This window comes from Emys orbicularis, chromosome 3, assembly GCF_028017835.1.
Source record: "Emys orbicularis isolate rEmyOrb1 chromosome 3, rEmyOrb1.hap1, whole genome shotgun sequence".
Classification (NCBI taxonomy): Eukaryota; Metazoa; Chordata; order Testudines; family Emydidae; genus Emys; species Emys orbicularis.
In genome coordinates this window covers 88,018,949-88,032,229 of record NC_088685.1, presented here as the reverse complement: position 1 = coordinate 88,032,229, position 13,281 = coordinate 88,018,949, and the positions used below count along the sequence as shown (strand labels likewise).

The following is a 13,281-nucleotide window of genomic DNA, read 5'->3' as shown; positions in this document are numbered from 1 at the left end:
TTGGCATAGAAAGTACACTTATTAAGTTTGCAGATGATACCAAACTGGGAGGGATTGCAACTGCTTTGGAGGACAGGGTCATAATTCAAAATGATCTGGACAAATTGGAGAAATGGTCTGAGGTAAACAGGATGAAGTTTAACAAAGACAAATGCAAAGTGCTCCATTTAGGAAGGAACAATCAGTTTCACACATACAGAATGGGAAGAGACTGTCTAGGAAGGAGTACGGCAGAAAGGGATCTAGGGGTTATAGTGGACCACAAGCTAAATATGAGTCAACAGAGTGATGCTGTTGCAAAAAAAGCAAACATGATTCTGGGATGTATGAACAGGTGTGTTGTAAGCAAGACACGAGAAGTCACTCTTCCGCTCTACTCTGCGCTGGTTAGGCCTCAGCTGGAGTATTGTGTCCAGTTCTGGGCACCGCATTTCAAGAAAGATGTGGAGAAATTGGAGAGGGGCCAGAGAAGAGCAACAAGAATGATTAAAGGTCTTGAGAACATGACCTATGAAGGAAGACTGAAAGAATTGGGTTTGTTTAGTTTGGAAAAGAGAAGACTGAGAGGGGACATGATAGCAGTTTTCAGGTATCTAAAAGGGTGTCATAAGGAGGAGGGAGAAAACTTGTTCACCTTAGCCTCTAAGGATAGAACAAGAAGCAATGGGCTTAAACTGCAGCAAGGGAGGTTTAGGTTGGACATTAGGAAAAAGGTCCTAACTGTCAGGATGGTTAAACACTGGAATAAATTGCCTAGGGAGGTTGTGGAATCTCCATCTCTGGAGATATTTAAGAGTAGGTTAGATAAATGTCTATCAGGGATGGTCTAGACAGTATTTGGTCCTGCCATGCGGGCAGGGGACTGGACTCGATGACCTCTCGAGGTCCCTTCCTGTCCTAGAATCTATGAAAACCCAACATAAACATTTCAAGCCTCAGCAGCAACAGCAGCGCTCCTATCCTTGTCGGCCGAGGCAGGGCTTTTATAGGAGAAGGGGCAGGAATGGCAGACGCAAGCCTTCAAACCCTCCAGCCCGGGCAGGGCCAGGGCCCGACTAAACCATCATCGGGTTCAAAGCAGGCCTTTCGAAGGTGCACCCAAGGGCAGCGCACCAGTCACAATTCCAGATCCTTCCCCATCTTTCTTGAATCGTCTGTCCCACATCCACCCTGCTTGGTCCAAAATAACTTTGTATCACTGGGTTCTCTGTACGGTAGAAGTGGGATAGTCTCTCCAATTCAGCTCCTACCCTCCCTCCCAAAACCCTTGGCTGTCTCTCTTCAGGGACTCTTCTCACGAGCAACTCCTTATCCAGGAGGTGCGGACACTCCTCGCCATGAGAGCGGTAGAGGAGATTCCTCGGGGGCAAGGGATTCTATTCCTGATACTTCCTAGTCCCCAAAGCCAAGGGGGGTCTCAGACCCATTCTAGGTCTGCGAGGACTCGACAAGTTCATGGTAAAGTTGAAGTTCTGCATGGTCTCCCTGGGCACAATTATTCCTTCTCTGAGTCCGGGAGACTGGTACACTGCCCTCGACATGAAAGACACGTATTTCCATGTAGCTATTCGGCCTGCACACAGATGATTCCTACGATTCGTGGTCGACCACAGACATTATCAATTTACGGTCCTTCCATTCGGCCTCTCAGCAGCCTCCCGAGTGTTCACCAAGTGCATGTCAGTCGTGGCCGCTTTCCTCCGTCAGAGGCAGGTGCAGGTATACTCCAACCTCGACGACTGGCTGCTCAGGGGCCGCGCTGGGGACAGGTGGAGTCTCAGGCTTGGTCTACACTTACCCCCCAAGTCGAAGTAAGGTACGCAAATTCAGCTACGTGAATAACGTAGCTGAATTCGACATACCTTACTTCGAACTTACCGCGGTTCAGACGCGGTCCACACGCGGCAGGCAGGCTCCCCCGTCGACTCCGCGGTACTCCTCTCGTCTAGCTGGAGTACCGCAGTCGACGGCGAGCGCTTCCTGGTTCGATTTATCGCGTCCACACCAGACGCGATAAATCGAACCCAGAACTTCGATTGCCAGCCGTCGAACTACCGCGGTAGTGTAGACATACCCTCAGTCCGATTGGTCAGATCCACATTCGAGAGACTGGGTCTCCTCCTCAACTTGAACAAGTCAGCCTTGTCACTGACCCAAAGAATAGAATTCATTGGGGCGGTTTTGGACTCGGTTCGGGCAAGAGCACTTTTGCCAGAGTCCCAATTCCAAGCCATGATGGACATCAGTCAAGGCCTCAGGCAATACCCCACCACTACAGCAAGGGGATGTCTGAGTCTCCTCAGCCACATGGCAGCCTGCACTTACGTGACCTGGCATGCCAGACTGAGGCTCAGGCCTCTACAGGTGTGGCTCACTTTGGCCTATTGCTCAGGACGCGACAGCCTGAATTCAGTGGTCATGGTGCCAGGGCAGGTGTTTGAGTCCCTTCAGTGGTGGCTCGACCCTCGCACAGTGTGCGAAGGAGTCCCCTTCAATAGCCCTCAGCCCTCCTTGTTCCTAGTAACGGATGCGTCAGCTCTGGGGTGGGGTGTGCATTTGGGAGATCTCCAAACACAGGGCCTTTGGTCGCAGGACGAGCTCTCCCTCCATATCAATATCAAGGACCTGCGGGCAGTGTGACTAGCATGCCAGACCTTTCAGGCCCGACTACAAGGTCAATGCGTAGCAGTTCTGACGGACAACGTCATTGCCATGTTTTACATCAACAAGCAGGGTGGAGCCCAGTCCTCTCCCCTATGTCGGGAAGCCCTCCGGCTGTGGGAGTTCTGCATAACCCACTCCATTCACCTGGAAGCATCCTATCTACCAGGAGTTCAGAACGCACTGGCGGACCACTCAGCAGGTCCTTCCACAATCACGAGTGGTCCATCTGGCCGGATGTCATACACTTCATCTTCCAAAGGTGGGGGTTTCCCCAGGTCGATCTGTTCGCCACCCGGAGCAACAGAAAGTGCCCAATGTTCTACTCCTTCCAGAAACACAGCCCAGGCTCAGTCACGGATGCATTCCTGCTACCCTGGGAAGGCTGCCTGCTCTATGCCTTTCCCCTGTTCCCTCTCGTGCACAAGGTCCTATTCAAGGTCCGCAGGGACTGGGCAGAGATAATTCTTGTGGCAACAGCGTGGCCTGGACGACATTGGTACACCACGCTCCTGGAACTGTCAGTGGTTGCCCTGATCATGTTGGCTCTCCTCCCCGACCTGATCACTCCAGGACCACGGTTGTCTTAATTACCCCAACATCCAGTCCCTCCACCTCACAGCTTGGAAGCTTCATGGCTGAACCTCATGGAGCTTCTGTGCTCAGAACAGGTAACTGAGGTCTTACTCGGCAGCAGGAAGCCCTCCACTAGCGCCACATATCTGGCAAAGTGGAAAAAATTTACTTGTTGGTGTGACCAGCATCGTACACCCCCTCTTCAGGCACCTGTACCTCTCATCTTAGAGTACCTTCTGCATCTGAAACAGCAAGGCCTGGCAGCATCCTCCATAAAGGTACACCTCACTGCTATTTCATCTTTCCACCTGGGAGTGTCTGGATACTCCGTCTTCGTCAACCCTATGGTTGGTCAGTTCCTCGAGGATCTGGAATGGCTACATCCCCAGACCAGACAGCCTGTCCCCGCATGGGACCTTAATCTGGTCCTCTCCAAGCTAATGGGGCCCCCATTTGAACCGCTGGTGACTTGCTCCCTTCTCTATCTGTCGTGGAAGGTAGCCTTTCTGGTTGCCATTACATCAGCAAGGAGGGTGTCTGAGTTAAAGGCCCTTACCTCAGACCCACCTTATATGGTTTTCCACAGGGATAAGGTGCAACTCAGACTTCACCCGGCCTTTCTTCCTAAGGTTGTGTCACACTTCCACGCTAGTCAGGACATTTTCCTGCCTGTTTTTTATCCTAAGCCTCACGCCAGTAGCCATGAGCAGAGGCTGCACTCCCTGGATGTTCAGTGAGCACTAGCCTTCTACACTGAGCGCACTAAGCCGTTCAGGAAGTCGAACCAGTTGTTCATGGCAGTGGCAGACTGAATGAAAGGACTCCCGGTCTATCTCAAAGAATATCTTCCTGGATCACGTCATGCATTCACACGTGCTATGAGCTGGCCAAAATACCAGCCCCGGCTCTTACAGCACACTCCAGTAGGGCCTAGGCCTCATCAGCGGCGTTCCTGGCCCAGGTCCCGATACAAGAAATCTGCAGAGCAGCAACTTGGTCCTCGGTGCATATGTTCACCTCTCATTATGCCATCATCCGGCATGCCAGAGATGATGCAGCTTTCGGCAGAGTGGTGCTCCAATCAGCGATTCCATAACTCCGACCCCAACGCCTAGGTAAGGCATGGGAGTCACCTAATTGGAATCGATGTGAGCAATCACTCGAAGAAGAAAAAACAGTTACTCACCTTCTCGTAACTGTTGTTCTTCGAGATGTGTTGCTCATATCCATTCCAAACCCACCCGCCTTCCCCTCTGTTGGAGTAACTGTCAAGAAGGAACTGAGGAGGCACCGGGTCGGCAGAGTCATGTATTGAGCGCCATAAAGGCGCCCACTCCAGGGGGCTCCACAGCCGACCTGACGGGTGCTGCTAGCGGAAAAGCTTTCCGACAACTGTGCACGCAGTGCACACACACCTAATTGGAATGGATATGAGCAGCACATCTCGAAGAACAGTTATGAGAAGGTGAGTATCCACTTTTTCCTCCTTTATATGTACAGGATATATGGCAATATGTTGTTTTCTTCTTTTAGTATAAAAGCTGTAGTTTTCCTTACTGATACCTTAATGATCCAAATCTAAGGCCACACTTAATTATTCAGTACAGTACATTTCCTTTTTTAGAAACCAAAATGTTGATTAGTTATTTTTTTTAAAAACTGCTGCTTGTTTTAATTGTAAATACCTTTGTGGAACAATAGTTGGAAGAGTTGGGAGATATTTAAAATTATGACCAGGCTTAAGTATGAAGTTTCTCAAGTTTCTAGGGTTGCCAACTGTCTAATCACACAAACCCAGACACCCTTGCCCTGCCCCTTCCCCAAGGCCCACCCCTTCTCCAAGGCCCTGCCCCCACTAACTCCATGCCTCTCCCCCCGCCCCCGTTGCTCGCTGTCCCCCACTCTCACTCACTTTCACCAGGCTGGGGCAAGGGGTTGGGGTGCGGGAGGGGGTGTGGGCTCTGGACTGGGGGATGGGGCCGAGGGGTTCGGAGTGTGAGAGGGGGCTCCAGGCTGAGCCTTGGGCAGGAGGTTGGGGTGCAGGAAGGGGTGCGAGCTCTGAGAGGGAGTTTGGATACGGGAGAGGGCTCGGGTGTGGGATGGATCTCAGGGATGGGACAGGGGGTTGGAGTGCGTGCAGGAGGGGGTTCGGGCTCCGGCCAAGCGGCGCTTACCTCGGGTGGCTCCTGGGAAGCGACCAGCATGTCTGGCTCCTAGGCTCGGGGCAGTCAGGCGGCTCCGTGTGCTGCCCCTGCCTGCAGGCACCGCCGCTGCAGCTCCCATTGACCGCGGTTCCCAGCCAATGGGAGCTGCAGAGTCAGCGCTCAGGGCAAGGGCAGTGTGCAGAGACCCCCCCTGGACGCCCCTGTGCCTAGGAGCCGGACATGCCAGCCACTTCCTAGAGCCGCGCAGAGTCAGGGCAGGTAGGGAGCCTGCCTTAGCCCCTCTGTGACGCTGGACTTTTGGTGGCCTAAAATCTCCCGGATTGGCTTCAGTAGCCTCCGGGAGATTGAGCCTGATTCCGGGAGACTCCCAGCTAATCTGGGAGGGTTGGCAACCCAACAAGTTTCTGATTTGAAATCTTAAACGATTTATAGAAAGATTATATAGATTACCCAATAAAGCACGTGCAATTTCTAGCTGAGTTTAGATCAAGATTACATGCCTCTGGGAAATTGGCCTCTGAGTACCAGGGTGATATGTGCAGAACAGATTGACAAATCAGTTTCAGCATAGAATTTGGACACTGCTCCTTTGCTTTGAAAGAATGTCACTTGTAACTAAGAAACTTTAAATTGTGGTAGGCTTGTTCATAGTACTCTGTGACTGTAACCATACTATTTGTGTTGGTGCTGTCAATATTTTAGTGTAGACTCATACTTCCAATTATTTTGAATGTAAATTAATTGATCATTTTGTATCCTTATTTAATTTTCTTCTTTACTAGATTTGATGAGTTTAAATTTGGCTGCACATCCCTCAGAGTACCTCCTGACTTACTTTATCAGATTCGGCATGATATCACAGTGTCACCCAATGGAGTGGCTTTTGTCAAGGTACTGAGATTTCATGGCTCAATGACCGATATTTTCACTTTTAGTTTGTTGGTTAGTCCAAGATTAAACACACTGCTGGTTTAGCAAGAGAAAAAATATTTTCTGTTTGTCAGTGTGTTGTCTTCCAGCACTTGCCAGTACAAATCACAGGATTAGTATTTTGACAATTCAGGAAATAAATATGATAGTTGCATAGTTTTACTTTTACTAGGGTTTCAGTAAAGGCTCATTTCCTCTATTATTGAAATTATATTTCTGTTCATACAGTGCAGTGATGTATTTGTACTTCTTAATCATACTGGAATCACAGTTACCTATGTGTAACAGTTCTTCTTCGAGTGCTTGCTTATGTCGATTCCATTGTAGGTGTGTGCGCGGTCGTCGGAGACTTTTGCCTTAGCAATATCCATAGGGACGGCTGTGGCGCCCTCTGAAGTGCCGCGCTCATTTCAGGCGCCACTGTCCCTGCGCCCCCTCAGTTCCTTTTTACTGCCCGTGGCCCAGAGAGCTCGGTTTAGCCCCTCACCCAGATCCCACGAGTGTGATTGGGGTCCCAACACTGCATCGGCCGCAACATCGCAGCAGTGGCACCAAGGACAGTGGCCACCAGCCCAGTGGCCTTATTGGGGCTCGTGGGGAATGCCGGTTATGGCTACGCCCCCTTCCCAGCGATCTTCGGCTGCCACCTCGGAGCAACAGCAGACGCCACCAACGGCACCTGGCTCAGTGCATGCTAATCGCTCGGAGGCCGGGGTTGAGGAAGTGGTACTCACCCCTAAACTTCCCTCCCCTGAAGAAGCCACAGATCCTCCTCCAGTAACCCAATCATCCTCATCGTCCCCAGACGAGGCGGTGGCAAGCCCTTCGAGAACTAGTCCACCCGATGACTCAAGGAGCATCAGGCTCTGCTCCGGAGAGTGGCGGACAATCTGGGCTTAGAGGTAGAGGAGATGGCTGAGCAGACTGACTCATTGTTCAGTCCTCTCCGCTTCCACCCCAGCCTGCCTCGCATTGCCAATCCACGAAGGGGTCTTAAAGGGTAGGTCTACACTTACCCGGTAGATCGAACTTCTGGGTTCGACTTATCGCGTCTTGGCTGGACGCGATAAGTCGAACCCAGAAGTGCTCGCCGTCGACTGTGGTACTCCTGCTTGGCGAGAGGAGTACCGCGGAGTCGACGGGGGAGCCTGCCTGTTGCGTGTGGACCGAGGTAAGTTCGAACTAAGGTCCTTCGAACTTCAGCTACGTTATTCACGTAGCTGAAGTTGCGTACCTTAGTTCGAATTGGGGGGTTAGTGTAGACCTGCCCAAAGATTGCCAAGGCCCTGTGGCAAACTCCCTCGTCTATCCCTCCCACTTCCAAAAGGGCAGAGAAAAAATACTTTGTCCCGGCTAAAGGGTTCGAGTGTTTATACACCCATCCGCCCTTGGGCTCGTTGGTCATCTCTGCAGCCAACAAAAAGGACAAACAACTCCAGTCCTCCCCTACTCCCAAGAACAAAGAGGCCAAAAGACTGCATCTCTTTGGGAGAAAAATTTATTCTACTGGCAGCATACAATTCCAGCTGGCAAACCACCAGGCTCTCCTGAGTAGGTACAACTTTAATTTGTGGGATACTCTCCGTAAATTCCAGGAGTCCCTCCCACGAGGGTTAGCCCAGGAGTTCGGCACCCTGATGGAGGAAGGCACGGCGGCAGCCAGGTGCTCCCTACAAATGGCCTGGGATGCAGCGGATTCTGCGGCTCAGGTAATCACGTCGGCGGTGGTGATGAGGCATAGCTCATGGCTACAAACGGCAGGCTTCTCTCAAGAGATGCAGAATTCAATCCAAGACCTCCCATTCGATGGGATTGGTCTCTTCTCCGAGCAGACAGATGCCAGGCTGCATGGGGTGAAGGATACAAAGGCCACCCTTCATTCGTTGGGCATACCTAAGCCACAGGCTGCTTGAAAGCCCTTCCGGCCGCCCCCACTACCAAGACCTTGGGAGCCCCGCCAGAGTTCTGTAAGAAGAAGGGACAGTAGCTTCAGCAGGCATCACCCCTCTTCTTCCTGCTCACCTGCAAAGCCTGGGCCCTTTAAACACCCTGGGGGCCAGAAGCGTTCATTTTGAGGGTGTGCTCGGGAGCGACACCTCAGTCAGTTCCCTCCCACCCCTTCCTGAATCGTCTTCAATCTTTCCGCTTGGCCTTGTCAAGGGTAACCTCGGACCACTGGGTCTTGGATATAGTATCCCAGGTCTATACCCTACAGTTCACAGCCACCCCTCTCCCCCCCCGCTTCCCCATTCCTCTTCAGAGACTCCTATCACAAGCGATTCCTCATTCAGGAGGTCAAAAAGCTCCTGTGCCTGAGGGCGGTGGAGGAGGTTCCTCGGGACATGCACGGAAGAGGTTTCTGCTCCCGTTATTTCCTAATCCTGAAGGCCAAAGGGGGCCTAAGACCCATCTTGGACCTGCGGTGCCTCAACAAGTCTCTCAAGAAGTTGAGGTTCCGCATGGTTTCCCTGCTTCCATTATTCCTTCCCTGGATCCGGGAGACTGGTACACCGCTCTCGACTTGCAGGATGCTTATTTCCATGTTTCCATATTCCCGGGACATAGGCGTTTCCTCCGTTTTATAGTGGGAGGGCGCCATTTCCAGTTCACAGCGCTCACTTTTTTGGCCTGTCGTTGGCCACAAGAGTGTTCACCAAGTGCATGGCACCAGTAGCGGCTTATCTCAGGCGGCGTGGGATCCACCTGTTCCTGTATCTCGACAACTGGCTGGGTGCAAAGAGGCCTCGATCTGGTTCGCTCCACCTGTCTCAGCCTAGGCCTGTTGATAAACATAGAGAAGTCCACGTTAACGCCAGTACAATGTATAGAGTTTATCGGGGAAGTTCACGACTCCACGCAAGCCAGGGCCTTCCTTCTGGAGGCGCGGTTTCGGGCCATGGCAGACTTAATCTCCTACATAAAGGCCCACCCGCTCATCATGGCCCATACGTGCCTGCAACTGTTGGGCCACATGGCCGCGTGTACATATGTGGTCAGCCATGCCCAACTTCATCTGAGGCCCCTACAAACATGGCTGGTCTCGGTTTACATTCCCAGCAGGCACCCCCTGGACCGAGTGGTCACGGTGCCGAGCAATGTCCCACTTTCTTTAGACTGGTGGTGGGACCCCGAGTTGGTGTTGCAAGGCGTTCCCTTTGTGACCCCATCTCCTTTGCTCACCTTGGTCTCGGACACATCAGATCTAGGGTGGGGGGCCCACCTGGGAGAGCTCAACACCTAGGGACGTTGCCTGCAGCACGACTTAGCCTTGCACATCAACGTCAGGGAACTCAGAGCGGTCTTGCCCCATCTGAAGGGGAAGGTGGTTCAGGTCCTCACAGACGATACGGCCGTGATGTATTACATCAACAGGCAGGGTGTAGCCAGGTCCTTGGCCCTTTGTCGGGAAGTGCTCAGCCTCTGGGACTCCTGTGTACAGCACGTCATCTTCCAGGTAGTGGCCCATCTGCCTGGAACCAGGAACATCCTGGCAGATCACCTCAGCAGGTCCTTCTAGTCTTGCCACAAATGGTCGCTCCTGGAGGTGCTGCACTTGACAGCCTGGCTGCTGCGTGGCTGAGTGGGGAGGAGCGGCAGTGCTCCGCTAGTGTCCAGTGGGTTCTGTTGGGAAGCAGGAAGTCCTCCACCAGGGCTACCTATGTGACGAAGTGGAAACACTTCACATTTTGGGCCTCGGATTGGCTCATTTGTGCAGAGGAGGCCTCGCTGCAGGACATCCTGGACTATTTGCTCCACCTCAAGCTCCAGGGCTTGTCGTCCTCGGTCAAGGTACACTTGGCAGCCATTTCCTCATTCCACCCTCCTTTTCAAGGCAAGTCGGTCTTTGGCCATCTCATGACGGCACAGTTCCTGAAAGGTCCAGAGCATCTTTACCCACATGTCAGGGACCCAGTCTCTCCTTGGGACCTGAAACTTGTGCTGTCAAGGCTCATGGGTCCCCCCTTTGAGCCCTTGGCATCCTGCTCCCTCTGGTTCTCTCCTGGAAGGTCGCCTTCTTGGTCGCTATAACTTCGGCCTGTCGGGTGTCTGATATCAGGGCACTTATGTCGGAGCCACCTTATACAGTCTTCTTATGGGACAAAGTCCAACTGTGTCCGCACCCAACCTTTCTGCCCAAGGTCATTTTCCACTTCCACACAGGCCAAGATATTTACTTACGGGTCCTATGTCCGAAGCCTCATGCAACAGATGAGGAGCGCAGGCCGCATACGCTGGACATCAGGCAGGCTCTGGCCTTCTACATTGATAGAACAAAGCTGTTCCATAAGTCAACGCAGTTGTTCATGGCTGTCATTGACAGGAGTCAGCCCAGAGACTCTTGTCCTGGATCACGGCCTGTATTCGCTACTGTTAAGAGGTAGCAAAGGTGCCCTCGCCAGCTGTCATGACGGCTCACTCAACTAGGATGAAGGCTTCCTCAACAGCCTTCCTCGTTCAGGTGCCAATCCAAGAAATTTGTCAGGCTGCGACCTGGTCGTCCGTTCACATGTTCGCTGCACACTATGGGCTGACCCAGCAAGCTCAAGATGACACTGGTTTTGGCAGAGCAATACTCCAATCAGCAAAGCTGTGAACTCCAAGCCCACCTCTGAGGATTCTGTTTGTGAGTCAACCACAATGGAATCGACATGAGCAAGCACTCGAATAAGAAAAAAGTTACCCACCTTTCGTAACTGTTCTAGATGTGTTGCTCATGTCCATTCCATTACCCGGCCTCCTACCCCTCTGTCAGAGTTGTCGGCAAAAAGGAACCGAGTGGGCGTAGGGATGGAGGCACCTGATATACCGCGCCATGAGTGCAGCACTCTAGAGGGCGCATGGCCATCCCTACGGATACCGCTAAGGCAAAAGTCTCAGAAGACCGTGCACATGGGCGCACGCACACGTACAATGGAATGGACATGAGCAACACATCTTGAAGAACAACAGTTACAAAAGCTGAGTACCATTTTTGCTGCTGCTGCTCAGAAAAGCCTGTGCTTTTGGAGATGAAGATAATTAGTTTGAATTCCACTGTTTTCATTTTATGTCATGTGTAGACCCAGCTGACTATAGCTAATGTACATTCATGGCCCCAAACTGTTTCAGCTTGTCACCAAGAAAAATATTTAATGTAAAACAAAAACTTTAAGTTAAAAGGTAAGTATTCCAAGGAATATTACAGTTAAAAAAAATCCTGAATATTTAAATGTGTCAACAAATAAAGAAAGGTAGTAAAATAGTCCAATCCTATCCCAGTTATTACAATCTTTTAAATATATGTACAAGTGCACAATATCACATTGTCCATTGCAAATTCAAAAAAATAACATTAACGCTGCCCTCACAAACGTTGCTTCCCTTTCAGATTAAGTATATTGACAAAACCAGCCAAAGTACTGATTGCTAGAACACCTCCCTATTAATGTATATTCATGTCAAAGGCTAACTACTAATTCCTGCATTCTGTTTCAGTTGGCTTTTTTTAAACATTTTAGAGACTAAAAAAATTATTTGGGCATAAGCTTTCGTGGGCTAAAACCCACTTCCTCGGATGCATGGAGTGAAAAATACAGTAGGAAGATATATATATTACAGAGAACATGAACAGATGGGGGTTGCCATACAAAAGTTTTTTTCTCCTGCTGATAATAGCCCACCTTAATTGATTTGTCTCCTTAGAGTTGGTATGGCAACCCCCATCTTTTCATGTTTTCTGTGTATATATATCTTCCTACTGTATTTTCCACTCCATGCATCTGAGGAAGTGGGTTTTAGCCCACGAAAGCTTATGCCCAAATAAATTTGTTAGTCTCTAAGGTGCCACAAGTACTTCTCGTTCTTTTTGCTGATACAGACTAATACGGCTACCACTCTGAAATCTTTAAACATTTTGTTTCTCTTCATTCCTTTTTCGGTAGCCTTCAGTAAGAAAGGGTGTGTTGCCAAGAATGTTGGAAGAAATTTTGAAGACCAGGATAATGGTGAAGCAGTCAATAAAGGCTTACAAGCATGACAAAGCTATCACTCGAATGCTTGAGGCACGTCAGCTGGGTCTTAAACTGATAGCTAATGTCACATTTGGTTATACTTCTGCTAACTTTTCTGGAAGAATGCCATGTATAGAGGTAAGGGATGCAGATAAAATGCAAAAGGGATTTAGGAAAGAGACTGTTGTTAAAGCAGCACGAGATAATGTAATGTCATTGCTTGAAACATACATTTAATCTAAATGCTACCATAAATGCTGGTTTTTCTCTTAAAGTACCAAAAAAACCCTTGGTTTCAGTTGTGAGCTTAATATTTTGAAATCCATTTTGTAGTGATAAACTACTTAGAATTAAGTATGTGTATCTCTGTATGTGTGTATATATATCTCCTCAATATATGTTTCACTCTATATGCATCCGAAGAAGTGGGTTGTAGCCCACGAAAGCTTATGCTCTAATAAATTTGTTAGTCTCTAAGGTGCCACAAGTACTCCTGTTATACTTAGAATTAGTATTTTCATAAAGATGGATTGGACTAGAGTTCCAACCATCAAAGTAAAACAATTTAGTGTAGCTGTTTCAGTCCTTTTAAAAAAAACAACAACCAGTACAATCCAAAAACTAGAGTAAACTGAAAGGTTTAAGTACCAAGGAAGGGGGAGGATTGCTTAGGCTTTGTCTTCACTACCCGCCGATCCGGCGGGTAGCAATCGGTTTATCGGGGATCGGCTTACCGCGTCTAGTGAAGACGCGGTAAAATCGATCCCTGATCGCTCTGCCGTCGACTCCGGAAATCCACCTCGGCAGGAGGCGGCAGCGGAGTCGGCGGCAGCGCGGCAGCGGTCGACTTTCCCGCGTCCTCACCGCTAGGTAAGCCGACCTAAAATACGCAACTTCAGCTACGGTATTCACGTAGCTGAAGTTGCGTATCTTAGGTCGGACCCCCGCTGTAGTGTAGA

General features: G+C 50.2%; 1 protein-coding gene across 1 annotated transcript in view; it reads left to right on the top strand.

Moving 5' to 3' along the window:
• The window catches only part of REV3L (REV3 like, DNA directed polymerase zeta catalytic subunit), a 263,253-nt gene that overhangs the window by 210,361 nt on the left and 39,611 nt on the right, over positions 1–13,281 (top strand). The window contains exons 24-25 of the mRNA XM_065401417.1: positions 6,185–6,293; positions 12,254–12,460. Of these exons, the coding sequence (XP_065257489.1) occupies positions 6,185–6,293; positions 12,254–12,460 (316 nt within the window). The remainder of the gene's footprint in view (positions 1–6,184; positions 6,294–12,253; positions 12,461–13,281) is intronic.